The sequence below is a fragment of the Myripristis murdjan genome, chromosome 1, assembly GCF_902150065.1.
Source record: "Myripristis murdjan chromosome 1, fMyrMur1.1, whole genome shotgun sequence".
NCBI classification, from domain to species: Eukaryota; Metazoa; Chordata; class Actinopteri; order Holocentriformes; family Holocentridae; genus Myripristis; species Myripristis murdjan.
This window is the reverse complement of record NC_043980.1, coordinates 4770239-4795306: the sequence shown is the minus strand read 5'-3', so window position 1 is coordinate 4795306 and position 25068 is coordinate 4770239. Positions and strand designations below refer to the sequence as shown.

The window sequence follows — 25068 nt, the reverse complement described above, 5'->3', positions numbered from 1 at the left end:
AATAAAGCTGAGTTGAGTTGAGTTGGTTTCCAGCTAATGATGGACTTCTTCCGATATAGTGGGATGGCTAAGGCTACACCGTAGAGGCCTCTCCTGTCATTCGGGCCACTCCAGAGAAAGAGGTGGTCGCCGGCGATGGTTTCTCCGATTCCACGCCAGTGTGACTCAGAAAGGCCAGCAAGGGCGATGTTATACTTGGAGAGTTCATGGGAGAGAAGTGTTGCATAGCCGGGGCGTAGGAGTGTTTGGACGTTCCAACAGGCAATACGGCTTTTTTGATGGAGATCCAAATGTTGTAGTTCGGGGGGCGGGCAGAGGTCTGTTGCCGGGATGATCCGTCCGGTTTAATTTGCTTGTCTTGGTTGGTTTTGTAACTGTTTTATTTTCACCATGCTGGATAGTTGGCCCTGTGATGGCTAGTCAGCTGGTGGGACTGCCACCTTACAGCATGCTGACAGGCTGCGAAGCCCCAGCTGAAAGCGGGGGTTTCGGGTGGAACTGCTCATTAGTGCCATCCTAATGCCATAAGCCCCCTAGGGTTACAGGCCCGCCATGCACCGAGCCCAGGCAGGCACCAGGTAGGGTTTAGCTGTCACACCTTGACAAGGTTACACAGTTCCTTGTCCTGGTGGGGTGAGGCCCCCAGGACAGTGACAGCCTGTAGAGTTAGTTAAATTAATTAGTTAAATTATTTTCTGGAGGTTCCTGCTCTGCTGAGTGGGATAACTGTTTTCTTGCAAGGATAGTTGATCTTAAAAATGTTATGGAGGCTAATATGCAGCAGGATTCTTATTTCTTTAATCAGTACCTAAATGCTAGTATTACTATTACTGAAGTTAAAAAGGCAATTGACACACTTAAACTAAGAAAAGCTACTGGCACTGATAACCTCACGATCTACTGAAATTACCCTGCTTATTTCCAATTTTAGCTCATCTTTTTTCTATCTGTTTTGAGTATAGCTTGGTCCCCTCTGTTTGGTGTAAATCTATAGTAAAACCTATCCTTAAGTCTCAAAATAATGATCCTAGAGTTCCTCTGAACTATAGGGTAAGTTAAATTAAATCAATATTACTTGAAAATTATAAACAGAAATGGTCCAATGAAATTCTGTATAAACCTAAACTGAGAGCGTACAGTCTAATAAAGTGTATTTACCAACCAGAGCACAGAGGTCTCTTTGTGCCCAGGTGAGATGTGGCATCCTGCCTCTGGCAGCTGAAACCGGACGTTTCCATTTAATACCAGAAGAAAATAGAAAATGTCATCTGTGTAATCTGAATAAGGTTAAAAATGAAATGCACTTTTTGTTTTACTGTCCATTTTAACTTAATCTCAGATATAAGGGTTTCCTGAAAATGTCTGCAGAACGTCCTGATTTGTTTAATATGTCTGATGAGTGCAGACTTAAATATTTGTTTAGCAACAAAGTATTTCATTTAGCTCAGTTTGTGTTAAATGCTTATCAACACCGTATGAGGGCTCTTTATGTTCAGGGTATATGCATGAATCTTGAAGTTAATTCTAATACCTTTTTAAGACTTTTTCAAGACCTTCTCAATATTTTTTAATACCTCGTGGCCACTTCAAGCTGTAACCATTTACATCAGTGATATTTTTAACTTAACAGTTTTAGTTTGTGATAAAGACTATAGACCACTATGATACAACAAAATTCAGTTAGTCAATTCCCATTGACACAATGTTTATCTTCTTCTTGCATAATGTACAATATGCCTCCCTGACATTCCCAGTCTTTGAAGTCCAGCATTTCCAGCCAGGACGCTGCAAATTTGCACTTTCCCATTATGTTACCGTTCAGCCATCCATGCGTTCACCAGCCTTCTCTTCCGTTTTTGCGAGGCTTCATGTAACATTTCAGTGCATTCGTAATATGCACTGGGAGCGCCAGAGCGTACTTTGTGCTTCTGAATTTCCACCCACCCGCTCACTCTGCCGCTCTCAGAGACAATTTACGAACGCACCCACAATAGCCTAGTTTTTTATGTACCTGTTCATCTTTGTTTTTTAATAAAAGTGAATAAATTCACACACTTCTACGATGTTTTTGGGGCTCAAACTCTTGGACAGCTAATTCAGAAAAAATACTTTCAAAATTTAAGACTTTATAAAGTCGTGATAAGACTTTTTAATACTTTTAAGGGTCTTAATTTTCCCAAAATTGATTTATCACCTTTTAATACTTTTCAAGACCCGCGGATACCCTGATGTTTGATATTTGCCTCTGACTTAAATTTAAGTTGTTGTTCTTGCTGTACTGCCAAAGTTAACTGACTGTGCCTATATTTGGCTTGACAGTGAGTGACATACACTACTCACAAAAAGTTAGGGATATTTGGCTTTTGGGTGAAATTTATGGAAAATGTAAAAAGTTCACGCTACAGTGATATTATATCATGAAAGTAGGGCATTTAAGTAGAAGCATACACTGGTGATTTCCTCATCTCAAACAATTTCTTGAAACAAAAGCCAACAACAGTGGTGGATATACCACAACAAAAAATGTCAGTGTCAATAACTTGTCATGTGCCCTTGAGCATCAATTACAGCTTGACCACGACGTCTCATGCTGTTCACAAGTCGACTTATTGTCTGCTGAGGCATGGCATCCCACTCTTCTTGAAGGGCGGCCCTCAGGACATTGAGGTTCTGGGGTACAGAGCTGATCCCATAGGTTTTCTATGGGATGCAGGTCTGAGAAAGTACAGGCCACTCCATTTGAGGTACCCCAGTCTCCAGCAGCCGTTCCCTAATGATACGACCTCGATGAGCTGGAGCATCAAACACCTGATGTGAATTTTGCTGTTAAGCTCCTTGTTAGAGAACAGCAACTTGTGCAAAAAATACTGAAACATTGAACAGTTGGACATGTGCATTCAAAAGTTTACAGAAGGTCACATTAAGTTCACCTTTAAAAGTTATAATGCATTTTAGGTTCATCCTGAAATTTCACCCGAAAGCCGAATATCCCTAACTTTTTGTGAGTAGTGTATATGAGGTGTTCGCTTTTTGCTTACTATGTTTATTGTATTTCTTGGTGTGTCTTGTACGCCCATGTGGGAGTATGACACGTGAAATAAAAATTACCTTACCTTTCCTCTCTCTCTCCTGACAGATGAGACGGTTATTAGTTACTTGTTATACCTCACAAAGCACACATGCATCCATGATACAGAACCTGACCATCGTCACAAAAACTAAAATAACGAGCAGCCCCGACTTTAAAAAAGCACAACACATACTTCACAGCAATATCAGCCTTATAGACATTTACAGTGGAGATCAAAATTAGAGAACAAATTATTAATACTTGATTTATTCTGAAATTGGGGGTGCCCAAAGTCCAGACTTTAATAGAATATCAGCTGTGGCTATACCACTGCTGTACTAGCATGTAGGGCTGTAGTCTGTTAGTCGAATGGTCGATTTATTGGTCGATACGTTCTTGGTCGACCAAAATTTGATTGGTCAATTATTTGCCATGTTAATTTTATCAGGAGTAAAGCACTAAGTGCTAATGGTGGTATTTCAGAACACGCTGTTTCACAGGTAACAGTCTGTCTTCAGAACCCCCCCCTTGTTTTCACAGTTTTGGATTAGCCCAACCCACTGGCGGAGAGAGATAGGTAGGCCCGTGTGTTCTGAATTGAAGAAAAAATTAGGTCTGGTTTTCGGAATATCTGCTTAATTATGAATGTTTAATGAACATTTAGTCCTCTACCATGTCAAAGACGTCGTCAGTGTGGCAGCATTTTACCAAAATAGATGGAAAAAAAGTCGAATGCAAACTTTGCAAACAACAGTTTGTGTATCATAGCTCAACGACCAACATGGCATATCACCTAAAAACGGTAGGCTAACATGTCTGCGTTAGGTTGCTCCATCAGTTTTGAGTATACAGATATCAGAATTGGCATATTTCAAATTTTTAGTCTAATAATCGTTTTGTAAATGCAGACGCATACACCCGCGATTACTTTTGGTCGAAATTTCAGGACTTTGGTCGACCAAGATTTTCTTTGGTTGACTACAGCCCTAATAGCATGTTTATTTAAATAACCAAGGCACTTCAACAAAAACCTTTATTTTGTGAAAAAAAAAACAGTGAGCAAAATTAGAGAACAGTAACCGCTGTGTCAGAAAAGAAGATTTAAACAATGTTTTCTTAGGGCTATAGGATTCAAAAATTAATGGGGAGTGTAGAGGCCCTTACTTTGAATGACCTCAGCACGTCTGCGCCCACAGGATGTCACTAGTTTCTCACACTGCTCTGGTTTGATCTTGGTCCATTCTCCTTGCAGTCTCTTCCACAGTTCGGTAACTGTAGTGCGTTTCTTAGCCATTACTTTGTCGCCAAGGATTTTCCAGAGATTTTCTATCGGGTTTAGATCTGGACTCTGGGCTGGCCTGTTCATTGTTTCAATTTTCTTAGCTTCAAGGAACTGCTTAACCCATTTTGCAGTGTGACAGGGGACGCTGTCTTGCATGGAAATTGCCGGATGATTGGGAGACAATTGCAGTGAAGGTATTGCATGTTGCCAATGGAGGTTCACATAAACATTTGCGTTCACCCTGCCATGTAGCTGTACAAGAGGCCCAGCTCCTGCTTCAGAAAACATCCCCCAAACCATGACACTTCCTCCTCCAAATTTAACTCACTGAAGTGCACTCTGGACCAGTTCTCACACAACATGCTCCTCAGCATGCTTCTTTTTATTCTTTCTGCTGATGAGAGGTTTGGTCACTGCACAGTGGGCTTTCAGTCCAAATTGTCTTAAACGGCGTGACACTGTGTACCAAGACAGATCCTTGCCCTGTTCAGCACTGAACTGGCGAGCAATTCTATCTGCAGTGTTCAACCGATTCCCCAATGAATAATCCTGCATAATGCATAATCCTGTCCTCTCGTGCACTTGTTTTGCGTGGACGACCAGCCTTTTTGGGGGACTTAAATGAATCTGTGTCCTTGTAAAGTTTCAATATCTTGAAATCACAGACTTGGAACGCCCAACCTCTCTTGCAATGGCTGAGAGGGTCATCCCTTTGGCCTTCATCTGGACAACCTGCTTTCGCCTTAGAGCGGCTTGCCATCTTGCAAAGTAACTAGGAGAGCTGCCAGATCAATAGGGTGTGTCCAACAATAAAGTAAATTGTCACCAGATGCCAGATTAACACCAATAACTGAGAGATATCTGAAAGTGTTCTCTAATTTTGATCAGAGCTGTTCTGAAAATGTCTCATTTAAGATTTTTATATTATGCTTGAGAATATATGTAAATTCTGAAATATGCTCAAAAACCTGCCCTTATATTCATGTTAGCAGAACTTCAAATAAATACAAGCAGTGACTAAAATTTAGCAAATTGTAGGTTGTTCTCTTATTTTGATCTCCACTGTAGTGCTACTATGATTCAAACAATATTCATATATTTATGTCATCCTTAAAAAGTGCAGTCTGACCTGAGAGTCTTCAGTCTGCAGTTTGGACTCTCCAGTCCAGCAAACAGCAGCTTCACTCCTGAATCCTGCAGCAGCCGGTTCTCACTCAGGTCCAGCTCTGTCAGATGGGGGTTGGACTTCAGAGCTGAGGCCAGAGAAGCATAGCAGCTGCCTGACAACCTGCAGTGCCTTAATCTGAATGAGGAAGAAAATATGTAGCTATAATTTCCAGTGTTTTGGATATTTATCAGTCAGAGATTTTTCCAAATATTCAAAAAGGAAGGAAAAACCAATGAAATAATTATTATAACAATAATATTAATGATAATACTGATAATACTAATTTATATTTGTTACACCTTTAAAGCAAAGTTCCAAGGTGCTTCACAAAACCATCAGAGTAAATGAAAAGATAAAGATAACACCTGAAATGAAAAGACATCAAAATATTAAAAACACAAATAAAGAGAATGAAAGCAAGAAATGATAAAAGGTCCAAAATAATTCAAATTCAGTATTCAGAAAACAGCCATAGGTAAGTCCATAAATAACAAATGAATGGCTCAGTGAAAAGTCCTCAGATGCCTTCAGTCTAACATTGGTGACAAATTTCAGTCTGGTTTCCGGAAAAATCACTCCACTGAGTCTGCACTCCTTAGAGTTTCCAATGACATTCTGATGGCCTCGGACTCCGGCAAATGCTCTGTTTTAGTCCTGTTAGACTTAAGCGCAGCTTTTGACACGGTCGACCATGGCATCCTATTGGACAGACTGAGGAACTGGGTTGGTGTGTCAGGATGTGCCCTAGAGTGGTTTGCCTCCTACCTCAGTGAGCGTTATTTCTCAGTGACCGCCGGCCCTTTCAAGTCTGACACCGCCCCTTTACACTGCGGTGTACCCCAGGGTTCGGTGCTGGCCCCTTTACTCTTTGCCTTGTACATGCTGCCGTTAGGTCAGCTCATCAGGAGTTTTCCTGGTGTAGCATATCACTGTTATGCGGACGACATCCAGCTGCATTTCTCTTTCAAACCTGTGAATATGCAACGTCTCAGCATTCTGCTGGAGTGTTTGGCCGCCATCGAGGGCTGGATGGCGAACAATCTCCTTCAGTTAAATGCGGCCAAGACCGAGGTGCTAGTCATTGCCCCTGATAGTGTCACAGCCAGGGTATTAGAACATCTGGGCCCTCTCAAAAACAACGCCCGTCCTAGTATCAGGAACCTTGGTGTACACTTTGATCAATTAATGCTCCTGGATAATCATGTGAAGTCTCTTGAGTCGAAATTGTTTCTTTCATTTAAGAAACATTGCCAAACTGCATCTTGTCATCGCGCACTCAGAGCTGGAGATGGCCATACATGCATTTATCTCCTCCAGGCTCGACTATTGTAACGCACTTTTCACTTGTTTAAACCAAACATCCATAAACTGTCTCCAACTGGTCCAAAATGCAGCTGCCAGATTACTCACCAGGTCTAAGAAATCATGTCATATCACACCAATACTTACCGCCCTACACTGGTTACCGGTTCACTTCAGGATCCAATACAAGGTACTACTGTTTACTTTTAAAGCTATCCACGGCTCTGCTCCCAGCTACGTCTGTGACCTCATCCACCATCACACCCCCAGTCGCTCTCTGCGGTCAGCTGACCAGGGGCTCCTGGCAGTGCCCCGCACCAAATTAAAAACTAAAGGTGATCGGGCCTTTGCAGCAGTGGCACCACGCCTCTGGAACTCGCTTCCTCAGGCTCTGAGAGATGCCCGGTCCGTGGATAGCTTTAGAAAGCAGCTTAAAACACATATTTTCCGGCTAGCCTTCTTAACATAGGCCTGAGGTTACGCCTTCTCCGGGTTCTTTTATTTTCATTTGTACAGTGTATGGTCTGTTCGTTCTTGCTGGTGAAATAATGCACTTGCACCTTATGTTGCACTGCCTCTTACACATAGCTATGGCATTATTGTTGATGATGTTTTTGTTGTTGATGTAACGGTCACCTGACTGTTTTTGTTTTATCTGTTTTTACTGTAAAGCACTCTGTGTATCCGTACTGCGAAGGGTGCTATATAAATAAAATTTTACTTACTTACATCTTCTCATAGTAAAACGATGAGTTACGAATGTAACTACAGTTCTATGAGTCCCAAATGACCGCCACGGGCGGTGCTTTAAGCACTGAATACTCCCTTCGCGCATCCACAGTTAACCTCTGACACCTGGATGACCCGGAAAGGGTATAAGTTCCGGGGTCAACCGGCATATCATTTCCTACAGAAACTTCTCGCGTGATCATGAGGATTCTGAGTGACTGAACGCTCTGGCGGTCATTCGGGACTCACAGAACCATAGTTATATTCGTAACACATCGTTCTATTTCATCCCTTCTGACCGCCAGAGGGAGTGCTTTAAGCACTGAACCAAAAGTGTCATAAGGAATCCCGACTACAAACTCACTGAGCAGAATCAAGGACTCCAGTAGGAAGGTTACACACAGTGAATGGGGAAATAGCCACAATACCCTGTGGGCCCTGTTAGCTACAGAAACAAGGTTGAAGACCGGGACCATAATCGAAAAAGAATACCTCGCTGTACAGAGCCTGAGGATTCTGGCTGGAGAACCACTCCTAATGGAGGAGGAGTGGCCACGTTCACCCTGTAGAACCTGCAGAATGTGTTTGGTGATGACCATGAAGCAGCTGCACAGACCCCGCCTCAGGGCCGCCCATGATGTGGATATGCTCCTAGTAGAATGACACTTCATGGCAGGTGGCAGAGAGCGATTAGCCAACACCTAAGCGTGAGCGATGACATCCATGACCCAATGGGAGAGACGCTGTTTAGAAAGAGCAGAACCCTTCTGAGGCCCACCATGACAAATAAAGAGTTGTTCGGACTGACTAACACTCGCAGTAGCAGCAATGTAAGTTTTAAGTGCCTGTACCAGGCACAACATTTCCGGTCCATCCCCTCCTGAGGGGTTGAACCATGTAAGCCTTATCGGCTGATTCAAATATGACCGAGACAGCACCTTTGGGAGAAATGCTGTATTCGGCCAAAGAGTCACACTTGAATCATCATGGTTCCATTTTAGACATGAAGCGCTTACTGATAGAATGTGCAGCTCACCAACGCGCTTCACTGATGTGATGGCCAGCAAGAATGCAGTCTTGTAAGCCACCCACTTCAACTCCGCTTGAGCCAGGGTGTTACTGTCCACCCTGGCATGATGACATAAAATAGCAGTCACATACACCTTAAGAGTAGAAGGAGACCTGCCCTTGTCCAAGAGAGACTGCAGGAACTCCAGGACCGTCGGTATTGAGCAATGAACTGGGTCCACTTTCCGACCTGCACACCAGTTACAGAACAGCTTCCACCTATTGTCATACTGCAGACGGCTGGATGATGCTCTGGCATTCAACAGGATCAGGACAGCTGCTCAGCAGTGACTCGGGCCCTTCAGTGGCCATACCCACAGCTGGAGGTTCTGAGGACTGGGATGCCAAACCTGCCCCCCCAATTGAGGCAGCAGGTCTTTCCTGTAGGAGAAGTGCCAGGGTGTACCGCAGCACAGCCTGTGAATGAGAGGAAACCATGTCCTTGCTGGCCAGAGAGGGGCCACCAGTAATAGCCTGTGACCATCCTGAAGGACCCTCTCAAGTGTCGGCCAAATCAGAGGAAGCGGAGGGAATGCATATAAGAGGGTCTTTGGCCAGGGATGAGCCAGGGCATCCTGGCCAAGAGGGCTGGTTGTCTCCATCAGAGAAAACCAGAGAGGACAGTGGGTCATTGCTTCTGAGGCACATCCACTTCTGCCCTGCCGAAGAGGCCCCAAATAGTGTGTACCACCTCTGGATGAAGGCGCCACTCTCCAGGTGGAGGCTTGTGACGTGACAGGAAATACGCTGACTGGATTTGCTCCCCTGGTACATATACTGCCAGCAGACTGGTCAGTCAGGGGGCCACCCATGTCAGGAGCTCCTGTGACACCTGAAGTAGCTGTGCAGGCTTGGTGCCGCCCTGGTGATTTATGTGATAAACTGCCGACGTGTTGTCCGACCGTATGAGTACATGTCATCCTCTCAGATACGGCAGAAAGTGCTTCAAGCTCAGATGTACTGCTCGCAGCTCTAGCACATTGATATGTCTGGCACAATCTCATACGGGCCACTGACCTTGAGTTATTCTGCCTTTCCACACTGCACCCCATCCTAAGGGGCAGGCATCCTCTCACCGAGAGGGAATAGAGCCCATGGGGACAGCCTTGGACAGATAGGACCTGTCACTCCATGGAGGTAGGGCAAGGAGGCACCGCCAAGACACCCTGATTTTTCAGTGTCTGTGTCGCCTTACGTCCAGGTGGAAGCTGTTCAACCATCTCTGCAGAGGACGTAGCAACAGTAAGACCAGCGGAACAACAGCTGATATTGATGTTAGTTTGCCCAAGAGACACTGGAACATGACAAGGGGCAATGATTTGTCTCTGTGAAACAAAGAGAGCAGGTGAAGAATGTCGTCCACACGTTGAGGGAACGGGCAAGCCTTCATGGTCAGTGTATTTAATGCCACACCGATGAAGACCGTAGACTGAGAGGGTTCCAGGCAATTCTTTTCTGTGTTCACCTTCAGGCCCAGTTGGGTAATGTGAAAGAGAAGCTGATCCGTGTCTTGAACCACTCGAGCTCTGGATGGAGCACAGACCAGCCAGTCGTCCAAATATGGCAGAACCTTTACACTCTGAGACTGCAGGGGTGCCAGGGCTGCTGCCACACACCTAGTGAACACCCTCGGGGAGAGGGAGAGTCCAAAAGGGAGGACCCTGAACTGCCAGTGGCAGCCTTGATAGGCAAACCGTAGAAATTTCCTGTGGTGATGAGTGATGGGGACATGAAAGTAAGCGCCTTTCAGGTCCACAGATGTAAAGCATTCTCCTTGGGCGACAGTTTGTAACACGTGCTGTGGTCAGCATATGAAATTTTATTACCTTCATATACTTGTTGAGCCCTCTTAAGTCCAGAATTGGACGGAATCCGCCAGTCTTCTTTGTAGATGATGCAATAGTTGGTTCAAAAGAAGGCATCCGGTCGAGGCAAACCGCTGCAGCATCATGCATAGCCACCAGTGCCCGGCCATCAGAAGTGAGACAAGAATATGCTCCAGTGTCTCGCCAACATGCATGCAGTTCCTGAAGATGATCACTTGAAGGACGGACAGTGAAGGAAGTGGAAGCACTGCCCCGCCTAAAGCAGGCAGTCCCTGGAGTTGATTGGGCTGGCTGTGGGATCTGTACCTGTAGGCGATCCACGGCCATGCGTAGTATGTCTGACATGGAGGTGTCCGACTCCCCAAAAATGCTCTGTGGGCTTCGTACTGAAGAACGGGAACCCAGTTCTGAAGAACAGGAGTGTTTGTCCTCTTGCATACCAAAGTCAGTGGCTGAGGCTGCAAGAGAGAGTACATCCTCCTCTGGAAGCAGCGAGGGCATAGACGGGATCTGACATGACATATCTGTGTCTACTGAGGGAGTGTCAGACTGATGAGTCTGAAAAAGGGACCTCATCTCCGCAAGTTCAGCAGAAAGCCTCTGTACCTGCTCAGCAAGCTTGCTATCCGACTTCCTTGCTCCTGATACCTCTCTCCAGCGCTTCAAACGAGTAGATTGGGCTGGGGGCAACTTACCAGATGGAGGGAGGTCGTCTCCACCCCTTGGATGGTCTACCTGAGCCAACATAGCAGCCCTTGATGCAAATGACATACCGCTGCAGTTCATGCAGGCATTGTCGGAGAGTCCTTCTCGAAGGTGGTCTGGGCCGAGGCACACAGGACAGTGGTTGTGGCCATCATCTTCTGGCAGAGCAGTCCCACAATCAACACAATAATGTACATTCTCCATCATCGGAGCTCTGGTCCAAGCACCTAAGCTGAGGGAAGGCTGCGTACACACAACCTGCACAGCAGAGGGGTTCTAGGAGGTGCGGGTCTGTAGCAGGAGTGAGGGCGACCGCACTCACCGCTACAATGCGTCCGGCAGGAAGCTGGCTCGTAGCAGGAGAGGGGAGTGTAGATGCTGCCTTCACTGCCTCAAGCGTCTAGGGTGGTAGTGAGCCTGTAGCAGGAGCTGGGGTGAGAACGAGAACACAACCTTCACCGCTACAAGGCGCCCAGCGGGAAGCTGATCCCGTAGTCACAATATACTAATTATAATGCAACAGTGCGCAACAAACAATTATCAACGAGTGGGAGTGGGCTGCGCAAACGCTGCCTTCACCAACAAAAAACTGTTCAATGATAAACCAAAGACAACCGAAGCAAAATACTTCAGCAAATTCCCTCTTCGGTAATAATAAAACTCTATTATTCAAACGAAATAAGCTTACAATGGGAGCAGAAAGAGCAACGCTGACGTCACCAACAAATGATATAACAATCAAAACAACACGGTAATAAACTTTCTTTGCAAGTATGCAATTCTGGGGGGCAAAAGCGCACACACCAGCCTCACCACAATGTATCGGTATAAATATAAATCAAACAAACATACCTTGAATCTGGTTGTGAATGGAAGAAACAACAAACCAGCAAACAATCCCGAAATAGGAACGTGGTTCCGTTGCAGCCTCTGGAGGGCGAATACTCTGCAGCTCCGATCTATAAAGATTACAAGGCTACCAGCAACGGTAAATTATATTTTTAGCAAAAAGCGCTTAGCCTGAGCTACTACTGCCTGCTACTCGCACACGAGAAGAAAACAGGAAATGTTATGCCAGTTGACCCCGGAACTTATACCCTTTCTGGGTCATCCAGGTGTGATGGGTGACTTTTTTGGTATACATACTCGAACTGCGCATGCGCAAAGGGTCTATTCAGTGCTTAAAGCACCGCCTCTGGCGGTCAAAAGGGACTAAATGTCATGCCCTCTGCCTCCTAGCCTGTCTTTCTGTGTGTGTGTGTGTGTGTGTGTGTGTGTGTGTGTGAGCGCTTGATTGCAGGATTGAGGCCTGGTGTGCAGGGGTTGGGTCTCCTCAGGTGCCTACCTTCTGACAATCACCACTCCACTACAAAAGGCTTCCTCCATCAACCAGACCTCGCCAGATTGTGATACAGTAACACTTTCCTCCCCGGCCTCCAGCACCAGACCTGCCTCTACTCTGCCACCCAGCCGTTTCCAGCCAGCCAAGCCCTCCACCCAGCCCTCACCTGGAGTCCCATAGATCCACAATCCAGCCACCTCTCATCCCGGACTCAGCCTGCACCTTCAGTTGAAATAAACCCCTTCTTTGAACTGATCAGCTGCCTCACTCGTTTCCTCTGCCTTGAGTCCTCCTACCATACCCGCTACACTAAATAGAACTGTAGAACAAGAGCTTCTGCATCACATGACACCAGCACCCAGTCTCTTGACCAATCAGGGCCAAAGTTATTAGCATATCAAAAGACTGACCAGGTGATGGCAGTAGAGGTGGGCCCATCAATATATTAATTAGGGATGGTCCGATCCGATCCACTGGACCAGTATCGGGTCCGATCCAGGCCAAAATGACTGGATCGGGTATCGGATTTTTATATTAGAACCCGTCCGATCCGATCCATAAGCCCAAGCTATCTCATATATCCTCAACTTCACTTTACGTGACATGCCGTAACACAGATGAGCTGTCGCCATGGTTGCCATGTGCCTGTGTTTTCGTCACGTGAGCAGAAGCCGGCAGAGCTGTAGTCATGTCCTCCATTAACTTTACGTTAACGGAGGACAAAAGCGCAACGTTTGCAATATGAGTGTCTCAAGGGGTGGTAGCAAAACCGGACGTTTTAACACAACAGACTTAATAAAGCATCTGAAGAAGCCTCACGGAAAGGAGTACAGAGACTTTTTACAGGCGAGTGCAAAGAAAAGCGAACCGTTTTTGTTTTGGTGCAGCAAATCTTGGGTCTGTTTCCCAAGCAGGTTTAGTGAAAACTCTGAGTCTGTTAACCCTGAAATGAGGGAAACTCTGAGTTTTCCGTTTCACAAAGGGAGGCAGCTCAAACCAGAGAAAGAGGGGTAACTCTAGCCTGTTTCACAGAGGGAGGTAACTTAAGCTCTCGGTCAGTTACCACAGTAACAGACTCCATGAAACTAACCTGGTTGGGACCAGGTTTTTCTCATGAAACCTCGAGTTTCTCTCTGTGTCCGCCCTCTTTCAGCCACACACCGTATTTAACTTCCTCATTCATTCAGTCAGCAGGCGAGTTTTGGCGTGGTGTATTAGTTCTTATTAGTATTAGAAGTCCATTTGTAGTTAGATGGCGTCTTTTTTTCACGAACATGGCATGTCCTTTCGACAACGATCCCGTGGATGAAGGTGCAGTGTTACTGCGCAGAGAATTAAATATTCGTCGGGAGATGGTTATCAGACCATGCATAGATGTTTTAGCATTTCCAGACAATTATCTTTTTGAGCGTTACCGTTCCACGTCACCTAAATGAAATAAATTAATAGGCCAGCAGTAATTCAAGCAGTTTTACCCTGCAATATTATTGATTGCAACGGACTACATTTAAACTTACGCATTGACCCGAGCAACAATGTTCTCCCTCGCCGTCTCCCTCTGCTTTGCCACTGCAGCGGTGTTGCACTTTCTTTAAAAAACATGTTCAAACTCGCTGTATGAAAGCATTAAGATTTCCAGTTCAATTGGGGTGAAAAACGCAGCCTGACGCTTCCCCGTTGCCATGGTGACTCGTCTTATAGCTGTTGTGCACGTGCTTAACTCCAGGTGAAACTACTCCGAGTTGATAAAACTAACTCAAATGCAAAATTTGCAACAAGTTGCACTTTTATTTAATGTTACACATGACTTCAGTTGTTTTCACATATTTTCCTTCTTTCTTTAGGGGACCAGAATAGTTGTTGTACAGTGAATGTGGTGTTTTTAGATTTCAGTATCAAGCAAATTACATCCACGTATTAACAACTTTTAGAGTGACAAAAAGAATCGGATCGGTATCGGTATCGGCCGATCCTCAAGGCTGCAGTATCGGTATCGGTATCGGATGTGAAAAAGTGGTATCGAGCCATCCCTAATATTAATATAATACGGATACTGTGATATGAGATAAGATATCATGTGGGATTTGGGAAATGGTAATATCTTATGGCATCAGTGTTCTCCTGCTTTTAAAGGCTGCATTACAGTAAAGGGATGCAGTTTTCTCAACTTATTAGACGTCCTCGCTGCTCTGTTATTGGCCTCAGCCTGCTCGCTCATCATATCCATATTACTAATGACTGTTTAGCACTAATTTACACTTTCATCAAAGCACCAACCAGTCATCCTAACAATATCCTCACAATATGGATATCACGGTATTCAGTCAAAAACATGGTGACAGTTGACTGCGTTCATATTCCTCAGTCTTAGGGATTATAGACAGAAAATATCCTGAAATATACAAAATGTTCATTTGGCGTGGTCGTCTGTCAGCCTGCAGAGTTTAAACAAAGTTTTGCATGGGAAGTAAGTGAGCTGTGAAAAAGTGTGTGAAGATGATCAAAACAATAATCAATGAAAAACAAGAAGTCCTAAAGGTTTAGTTGAGGTTCAGAACAGTTACAAGACAACAGTTACCATGAGGGAATGTGATCAGGATGGTAAAAGATGGACATATCAACTTCATACCATCATGCCTAATCTGTGAAAGATACCAGAACGCACTGATATGCCCACATGGGATTTTTGTCCTGATGATTCATCAAAGAAAATATTGGAATCCTTTGCGAGTCCATAGTTGGACCAAGACCTCGATGATGGTGTCCTCTATATGTTCTGTGGAATTACCACAATAAATATCAGATTCCCACAGACAGAGGCCATTTGGATGCCTGCATGTTGAAATAATGTACAATATCATCACTGAAGTTCACAGTTTTTCAGTTCAACACACAAGGATTGTGTGAAAATGCAGTTTGACAACAATTTGAGATGTAAGCCTGTAAAACTCCTCTTCAACTAAAAGAATATTACATGTTCACACATCATTAAAAAGTACAGCCTGACCTGAGAATCTCCAGTCTGCAGTTTGGACTCTCCAGTCCAGCAGACAGCAGCTCCACTCCTGAATCCTGCAGCTGGTTCTCACTCAGGTCCAGCGCTGTCAGATGGGGGTTGGACTTCAGAGTCGAGGCCAGCAAAGCACAGCAGCTGCCTGACAACCTGCAGTGCCTTAATCTGAATGAAGAAGAAAATATGTAGCTATAATTTCCAGTGTTTTGGATATTTATCAGTGAGAGATTTTTCAAAATATTAAAAAAGGAAAAACCAATGAAATAATTATTATCAATATCAATTATAATATTGATAATACTAATTTATATTTTACACCTTTAAAGCAAAGTTCCAAAGTGCTTTGCAAAACCATCAGAGTAAATGAAAAGATAAAGATAACACCTGAAATGAAAAGACATCAAAATATTAAAAACACAAATAAACAGACAATGAAAGCAAGAAATGATAAAAGGTCCAAAATAATTCAAATTCAAATATGGTAATATGGCATCAGTGTTCTCCTGCTTTTAAAGGCTGCATTACAGTAAAGGTATGCAGTTTTCTCAACTTATTAGACGTCCTCGCTGCTCTGTTATTGGCCTCAGCCTGCTCGCTTATCATATCCATATTACTAATGACTGTTTAGCACTAATTTACACTTTCATCAAAGCACCAACCAGTCATCCTAACAATATCCTCACAATATCGATATCACGGTATTCAGTCAAAAACATGGTGACAGTCGACTGACGGTGTTCTCTATAGGTTCTATGTAATTACCACAATAAATATCAGATTCCCACAGACGGAGGCCATTTGGACCTCTGCATGTTGAAATAATGTACTATATCATCACTGAAGTTAACAGTTTTTCACTTCAACACACAAGGACTGTGTGAAAATACAGTTTGACGACAATTTGAGATGTTAGCCTGCAAGGGAGTGGGAAGGGTGGTGCTGAGGGTGCTGCAGCACCCCCTGCTAAGGAGGGGTGGAATAAATGCCAATTAATATTACCACAACAATGACACACACTGGCAGCTTGTGTCATTTGCTTTCTTTTGAAGATGACTTGATTGTGGCTGTCACTTAGGGTGTGAACTGGGGGAGAAAGTAAAGTGTGCATTAAGGCTGAATTATGCTTCAGCGTTAGAAGAGCGTACGGGGGTTGTGCGAAGCACGCATTTCCTACGCAGCGCGTGTGTGTCCAACATACCTCTGCAACACACATTGAGCAATTCTCCTCCCACCAACGTAGACCCTGTGACGTATGGTCACTGCTCTTCTGTATTGGCGAGTGGACGAGTCGTATAGCTGCGGGTACTTGCGCACCTCCTCGGCCAGGCGTTCTTCCGCGAGATCCAGCACTCTCCAAAGTTTTCAAACACAACCGACGAGTCGAGACACAACAGTTATTTTAAAAACGGCGCTGCCGGCCAGCACAACAACAGGATGTGATGCCGGTTGCAACGAAATGCCGGAAATGATGTACTTCGGCGGACCAATCACAGCTCTTGTGGGGCTGCGTAGGGTCCGCGTAGTTACAATTTTTGGGAGGCGCGCGGCAAGGCTCTGCGGCGGTCGCACAACCCCCGTAAGCTTCGCACAACCTCCGTACGCTCTTCCTACGCGGAAGCATAATTCAGCCTTTAATCTACTGCACCTAATGCAAGGAAAACGAAAAACATGTATACTGCGTGCAGAGGGGCAATCACGCTGAGACGTATCACCAGACGTCTCAACAAAACCATGGTGCCCCTGTGGCAATGCAGTTTGACAACAATTTGAGATGTAAGCCTGTAAAACTCCTGTTCAACTAAAAGAATATTACATGTTCACACATCATTAAAAAGTGCAGTCTGACCTCAGAGTCTCCAGTCTGCAGTTTGCACTCTCCAGTCCAGCAGACAGCAGCTCCACTCCTGAATCCTGCAGCTCGTAGTTATCACTCAGGTCCAGCTCTGTCAGATGGGGGTTGGACTTCAGAGCCGAGGCCACAGTTTCGCAGTGAGTCTCTGAGAGTTCACAGCCAGAAAGTCTGTAATTACAGATTTAATGTCAAGTTTGTGATTTTCTTGTGTTTATATTATTGTGTTATATGATAGTAATATTAAATTGTACTACATGATAGAAATTTTTTGAAAGGTGCTTCATGTATAATAACAGAAGAAACCAAGTAGCAGCAACCTGATGCTCAAGTTCAATTACACAGCAAGAACTCTGATTTTGAAGTATTGTAAGGGTAAGCTGCTGTGGGCATCACCATCATGTTGCCTCCTTTTTACCCTGGACTGCCTGACGTACATTTTTTTCTCTCAGAATCAATCCTTTATCCTGAATATTTAGAGAACTACATATCTTTATTCTATTTCTGACGGTGTCACGTATGGAAGCAGCTCTACACTGTTTGTATAATGTTGATTTCCCATCAGGACTAACCGAGCCTTCCTGCAGTTCCTCACAGCTGGGATCAGTCTCAGTCGTCCATCATGTGATGTGTTGTACGCCTTCAGGTCAAACTCATCCAGAACCTCCTCTGACATCTGCAGCATGTAGGCCAGAGCTGAGCAGTGGATCAAAGAGAGCTCCTTCTCTGATCTGTTCTCTGACTTCAGGAACTCTTGGATATCCTGATGTACTGAGAGGTCATTCATCTCCATCAAACAGTGGAAGATGTTGATGCTTCTGTCAGGTGAGGCACTGCTGGTGTTCATCTTCTTCAGGTTTCTGATGGCTGTCTTGATGTCTTCTGGTCTGCTCTCTGTCTGACCCAGCAGGCCTCCTAAGAGCCTCTGGTTGGACTCCAGTGAGAGGCCATGAAGGAAACGGACAAAGAGGTCCAGGTGACCATTTTTGCTCTGCAGGGCTTCAGACATGACGCTTTGCAGGAAGATATCCAATGATGGCTTTTGGTCATCAAAGGTGTAGCAGTGGAAGATGAAGACTGCAGCGAGAAACTCCTGAATGCTCAGATGGACAAAGCAGTAGACTTTTCTCTGGAAGAGCACACACTCTGTTTTGAAGATCTCTGTGCACACTCCTGAGTACACCGAGGCCTCTGTGACATCAAGACCACACTCCTCCAGGTCTTCTTGGTAGAACATCAGGTTGCCTTTCTCCAGATGTTCAAACGCCAGCATGCCCAGCTTCAGAAGAACTTCCTTGTCAGTCTCCATCAGCTCCTGCTGACTCCTGTCATGTCTCTCATCATACTTGTGCTTCTTCCTCTGTGTCTGAACCAGCAGGAAGTGTGAGTACATCTCAGTCAGGCTCTTGGGCAGCTCTCCTCTCTGGTCTGTAGACAACATGTGCTCCAGAACTGTAGCAGTGATCCAGCAGAAGACTGGGATGTGGCACATGATGTGGAGGCTCCTGGACGCCTTGATGTGCGAGATGATTCTGCTGGACAGCTCCTCATCACTGGACCTCCTCCTGAAGTACTCCTCCTTCTGGAGGTCAGTGAATCCTCGGACTTCTGTTACCCTGTCAACACATGTAGGAGGGATCTGATTGGCTGCCGCAGGTCTGGAAGTTATCCACAGGAGAGCCGAGGGAAGCAGATTCCCCTTGATGAGGTTTGTCAACAGCACGTCTACTGATGACGTCTGTGTGACATCAGACACGACCTCATTGTTCTGGAAATCCAATAAAAACCTGCTTTCATCCAGGCCGTCAAAGATGAACACGACTTTACAGACAGCGAGCTTCTCTGCTGTGACCGTCTGTAATATTGGATGGAAAACACGGAGCAGCTGAAGAAGACTGTAGCGCTCATCTTTGATCAAGTTCAGCTCCCGGAACGAAAGCAGAACCACAAGACTGAAATGTTGGTTTTCCAAGCCCTCTGCCCAGTCCAGAGTGAACTTCTGCACTGAGAAGGTTTTTCCAATGCCAGCAACACCCTGCGTCACAACTACTCTGATGTGTGTGTCTTGGCCAGGTAAGAGTTTAAAGATGTCCTGGCACTTGATTGGAGTGTCACTGAGGGTCTCCATCTTGGATGTTGTCTCCAGCTGCCACACCTCATGTTGGGTATTAACCTCTTCCCTCCGTCCCTGTGTGATGTAGAGCTCAGTGTAGATCCTGTTGAGGGGGGTTCCAGTTCCTGCTGAAGCAGTTCCTTCTGTCACAAATTCACATCTCCTCCTCAGACTGATCTTATGCTCGTCTAAAACCTCCTGCAGACCGCTGTCAACTGGGCTGGTTTGACTGCTTGTCTGCAGTCCAGGTCTTGTTCTTGATCTTTCTCCACACTGGGGACAGGCAGGATCTCCTGATGGATCAGACTGGTCCCAGTATGAGGTGATGCATCGTCTGCAGAACCAGTGTCCACAGCTGGTCGAGACTGGATCCCTCAGGGCCTCCTGACACAAAGCACAGCAGGACAGCTGCTCCTTCACATCACCTCTACTGCTCTTCCTGTCCCTGTGGAGATGAAAGCACTTTGTTTATGTTTAGACAACATTACGTCTTAACTGAAATCTTAAAATCTAAAAAAAAAAAAAAAAAGTAAAAAACAAACAAACATGGCGATGGGACACTTGTAGGGCTGTAGTCTGTTAGTCAACTGGTCGATTTATTGGTCAATATGTTCTTGGTTGACCAAAATCTGATTGGTAGATTATTTGCCATGTTAATTTTATCAGGAGTAAAGCACTAAGTACTAATGGGGGTGTTTTCAGAACACCCTGTTTCACAGGTTACAGTCTATCTTCCCCCCTTGTTTTCACAATTTTGGATTAGTCCAACCCACTGGTGGAGACAGATAGGTAGACCCGTATGTTCTGAATTGAAGAAAAAATTAGGCTTGGTTTTCCGAATATTTGCTTAATTATGAACGTTTAATGAACATTTAGTCGTTTACCATGGCAAAGACGTCGTTATTGTAGCAGCATTTTACCAAAATAGATGGAAAAAAAAGTCGAATGCAAACTCTGCAAACAACAGTTTGCGTATCACAGCTCAACGACCAACATGGCATATCACCTAAAAACGGTAAGCTAACATGTCTGCATTAGGTTGCTCCGTCAGTTTTGAGTATAAACATATCAGAATTGGCATATTTCAAAGTTAATTGCTTTATAACTGCAGGCGTACACACCCGCGACAACGGTAGCTTCCCCCAGATACACCCAGACCACAATGGATGTTAAGCCTCCTCTATCATCCAAAGGCAAAAATATCACGCAGGGTATTGCTGATTTTATTGCACCGGGTAATTCAGCCTCACTCTGTGCGAGGACACGCACAGTGCAGGCTGGAATAATAGTGGAAGGTCCTGTCTATTATTATAACACATGACAAAAACAGTTGTCTAAATTATGTTGCATATACCTCAACAGTTCTTGTGCTGATGTCACTAGTTGACATAGTACTATTTTCGGAAATCATAGGCTATGATATTGCGTAGGTACACATGATGCAACGCTGTCAGAGCTGACCGACTTAAGTGTGTCATTCAGTGCAAAATAATTAGGTCAAAAACGATTTAAAATACTGCAAATACTAGTTGTTTATGTTTATTTATAATTTGTTTAGGCGGACAAGGCTACCAGATAGGCTACTGCCCAGTTAATTATTTTTTTCTGTATTCCCGCCGCGCCCCGATTATTCCACTTCTGGTTGAAATTTCAGGACTTTAGTTGACCAATATTTTCTTTGGTTGACTACATCCCTAGACACTTGATATTTAGCCAAGGTTATTACAATTGTCAAGTGGTCTCTTATGTCACTTTCAGTGACTACATTTACATGGACAAAATTTCCCCCTGGGGACAAATAAAGTATGATTGATTGACTACAATATTCTAATATTAATGCAATTAAGATAGTATTTAGAAGACGAAATGTCCATGTAACAACAAAACAACAAAAGCAAAACATCTGAACAGATTGGTGTGCTGCGTTTATTTTAAAACTCTCCAAACTAAAAGAGGGAATAGGTGCAACTTCAGTGCACAGCTACAGCACAACCAGCCCACCCAGTGTTCCCAGTTAAGAAAGAAAAAACAACAAGCCAAGATGCAAAGGGAAGTGTTGGAAGTAGGGTTGGGTACTGAAACGCGGTGCCAATAGGGCACCGGTTTCGACGTAAACGGTAGTTACAAGACCGAATAAGAACAAAAATTTCGGTGCCACCCCTTGGTGTTCCGGCGTCAACTTGCGGTTGTTGAACGTGACGTCAGTGCTGCTACTCAGCACACTTGTTGATCAGAACTGATGGTGAGAGGATCAATAAAGATGCCAAAGGCAAAACACTCTAAGGTTTGGCTCCATTTCACGTCTAAGGAGGATGCAGACTGTGACATGCAACAGATGCCTTAAAGCAATGTTATGCAAGGGAGGTAACACATCGAATTTAATTAAACATCTGGCAACACATGGAGCCGAACAATGCACCGTGTTTGATAATCTACGTCAGCGGTCCCCAACCACCAGCCCAGTACCGGTCCGCGGACCAGTACCGGGCCGCGAGACATTCCCAACCAGGCCGTGCAGCCCGACTGTAACGCCCCCTCCCCCGCGGTTGCGCACAAATGGCACGAGTTTATTATTGCCATATGTTATTTGTATTTATATTGTTTAAATATTTAAGTTAATATTGTGTTCAGTTTGGCCCTGGAAATAAAAGGGTATTGTTTTTTGACAGTGTGTGCGTTTTTGTTTTTTTAAGTACCAGTTCGAGAACCGTTTAAGCACCGGAACCGTTTAAAAAATACCGAGTAGGCACCGGTATCGGATAAAACCCAACCGATACCCAACCCTAGTTGGGAGTGTTGACTGTTCAGGAATGTTAGTCTCTGTGCCTCTCCACTTCAACGTTTTTGGTTGTGTTTTTTTTTTTTATTGCTGTGCACTTTTTGTTATCAGGGCCAGTTGGTCAATTTTTTTGTATTCATAAGGTCATTATTTATTCATTTTGGTAATTTTACGTTATTTATTTTGGATATTTAAATTTTCCATTTTTGAATATTCTTGTTGAATAAATGATTATTTCTCTTTAAAAGGGTGTTCTTGCATCATTCTGCCTTTATTATCATACACTCCTGATCAAAATTTTAAGACCAGTTGAAAAATTGCAAGAATTTACATTTTGCACTGTTGGATCTTAAGAAGGTTCTAAGTAGAGCTTCAAAAGGCCAAATATTTGCAAAAATGTGGATTCAGTGTCATTTTCTCTCAGGTATCCACACTGTCATGACCTCCTGATGGCAAAGGCAAAAAAGCTTTCTCTCTTTGAACGCGGTCGGATTGTTGAGCTGCATAAGCAAGGCCCAACAACAAGGCCCTTGCAGCGTGCCATTGCTGCTGAGGTTGGACGCAGAAAGACAGTCATTTTAGACTTCTTAAAAGATTCTGAGGGTTATGGGACAAAAAAGTCAAGTGGTAGACCCAAAAAAATTTCACCGGCCCTGAGCCAGAGGATCCAATTGGCTGTCCGTCAAGACACGGGACGATCCTCGGCCCAAATTAAGCTTGTCACTGGTGCCAACTGCAGTCCCCTGCAATTTGGAGTTTGCACGAGAGCACCAAACATGGGACACTGAAAGGTGGAACAAAGTTTTATTCTCTGATGAGAAAAAAATTTAACCTTGACGGTCCTGATAGCTTCCAACGTTACTGGCATGACAAGGAGATCCCACCTGAGATGTTTTCTACACGGCACAGTGGAGGGGGCGGCATCATGATCTGGGGGGCTTTTTCCTTCAATGGAACAATGGAGCTTCAGGTTGTGCAGAGGCGTCAAACGGCAGCTGGCTATGTGGAGATGTTGCAGGGGGCATCCCTCATGACTGAAGGCCATTGTCTGTGTGGTAATGACTGGGTTTTTCAACAGGACAACACTGCAGTTCACAATGCCTGCCTGACAAAGTACTTCTTCCAGAGAAATAACATCAGTCTTTTGAACCATCCAGCATGTTCCCCTGATCTAAATCCAATTGAGAACATTTGGGGTTGGATGGCAAGGGAAGTTTACAAAAATGGACACCAGTTCCAGACAGTGGATGCCCTCCATGAAGCGATCTTCACCACTTAGAGCAACATTCCCACTAGTCTCCTGGAAACACTAGCATCAAGCCTGCTGAAAAGAATTTTTGAGGTGATTGACAAGAATGGCGCAGCTACTTACTGAGCTACTTACTATTACTGAGTCCTTTTTAGAAAATAAATTTTATTTCTATTTTAGGGGTTTTTTTTTTTTTTTTTTTTTTTGAGATATGGTCTTAAACTTTTGATCAGCTGATGAACAGCCTATTTCAGTTTAATGGTTGTTTGCAATAAATTGCTTACTCAAATTTTTTTTGTCTCACTCCCATTTCTTCTTTTTGGATTTTGAAGCTCTACTTAGAACCTTGTCAAATGTCAAAATTACAACAATAATAAAAATGGTCTTAAAAGCATGTTATCGCTTATCGCAATAATTTCTGACACAATTCATCGCACAGCAAATTTTGTTATTGTGACAGGTCATCATATTCCATCAGGCTCACAGTCTAACAGCTGTCTTACTTTGTGTCTGAAGGTCCAGGTTCAGCACTGAACTCTGGAGGTTTATCTTTAGACCAGTCACTCCTCATGGACAGACAGCTGGACACTGCAGACTCTGCTCTGTTGCAGGAACCTCTGGAAACACAAATGTTTGAAACATGTTATTACTTCTTGTAAATCAGGGCTCCAGACAAACTTTTCCACTGGCAGCACTGGTGCTCCCAGCTTTCCCAGTCGCTCACAGCAGCACCCTTTTTTTGTGAGGTGGGGTCCAGCTATAAGAGCGGATGTGGCCATATTTTTTGGAGGTGTTTTAGATGCACACAACCTTTCTGTTGTTGCACTGCACCTCTTTGCACCTCTACATAGGTATGTACTGTATATACAGAGTCTGTTGATAGAGTAACCAGTGGAAACCAGAACGCTTCCAAGACCAAAATGGTAAAGATGAGAAAATATTGTAATACAGGCCTGCAGTTTGTCTTGTACCGATTCTGATTTGCAGATCAGTAAATCTTTACAGTGAATCTCAACTTCAGACATAGGTGTGTGAAGAACTTGTGAGTGCAAGTGCAAGTGGAAATGTTCTCAGGTGCTTTGGTGCAAAACATAAAACAGCATCATAGTTTGTGGAAAACAGCACAGACCAAGATGGGTTTTGGTTGAACAGCTGGATTGCAGAGCAGGAAGCAGTCATTTCTCTCTTTGCAGTCTCTTTTCTTGGTATCCTCACTATTTGCTCTGCTATATAATGTCATGTCATCATATTCCATCAGGCTCACAGTCTGACAGCTGTCTTACTTTGTGTCTGAAGGTCCAGGTTCAGGACTGAATTCTGGAGGTTTATCTTTAGACCAGTCACTCTTCATGGACAGACAGCTGGACACTGCAGACTCTGCTCTGTGGTAGGAACCTCTGGAAACACAAATGTTTGAAACATTTTATTACTTCTTGTAAATCAGGGCTCCAGACTAACTTTTCCACTGGCAGCACTGGTGCTCCCAGCTTTCCCAGTTGCTCACAGCAGCTCATGATTTGGTCGCACCCTTTTTTGTGAGGGGGGGTCCAGTTAAAAGAGCGGATGTGGCTCA

The 25068-nt window shown here is 44.4% G+C and overlaps 1 protein-coding gene across 1 annotated transcript; it reads right to left on the bottom strand.

Moving 5' to 3' along the window:
• Positions 1–592: 592 nt before the first annotated feature.
• On the bottom strand, positions 593–24066 carry LOC115357811 (protein NLRC3-like; the record flags this gene model as incomplete). Its single annotated transcript, XM_030049521.1, has 6 exons — positions 593–658; positions 5538–5655; positions 15500–15670; positions 17352–17525; positions 17927–19912; positions 23999–24066. Coding segments are annotated over 6 exons (2583 nt in total), but the record flags the coding sequence as incomplete, so codon positions are not given.
• Between the last annotated feature and the right edge of the window lie 1002 nt (positions 24067–25068).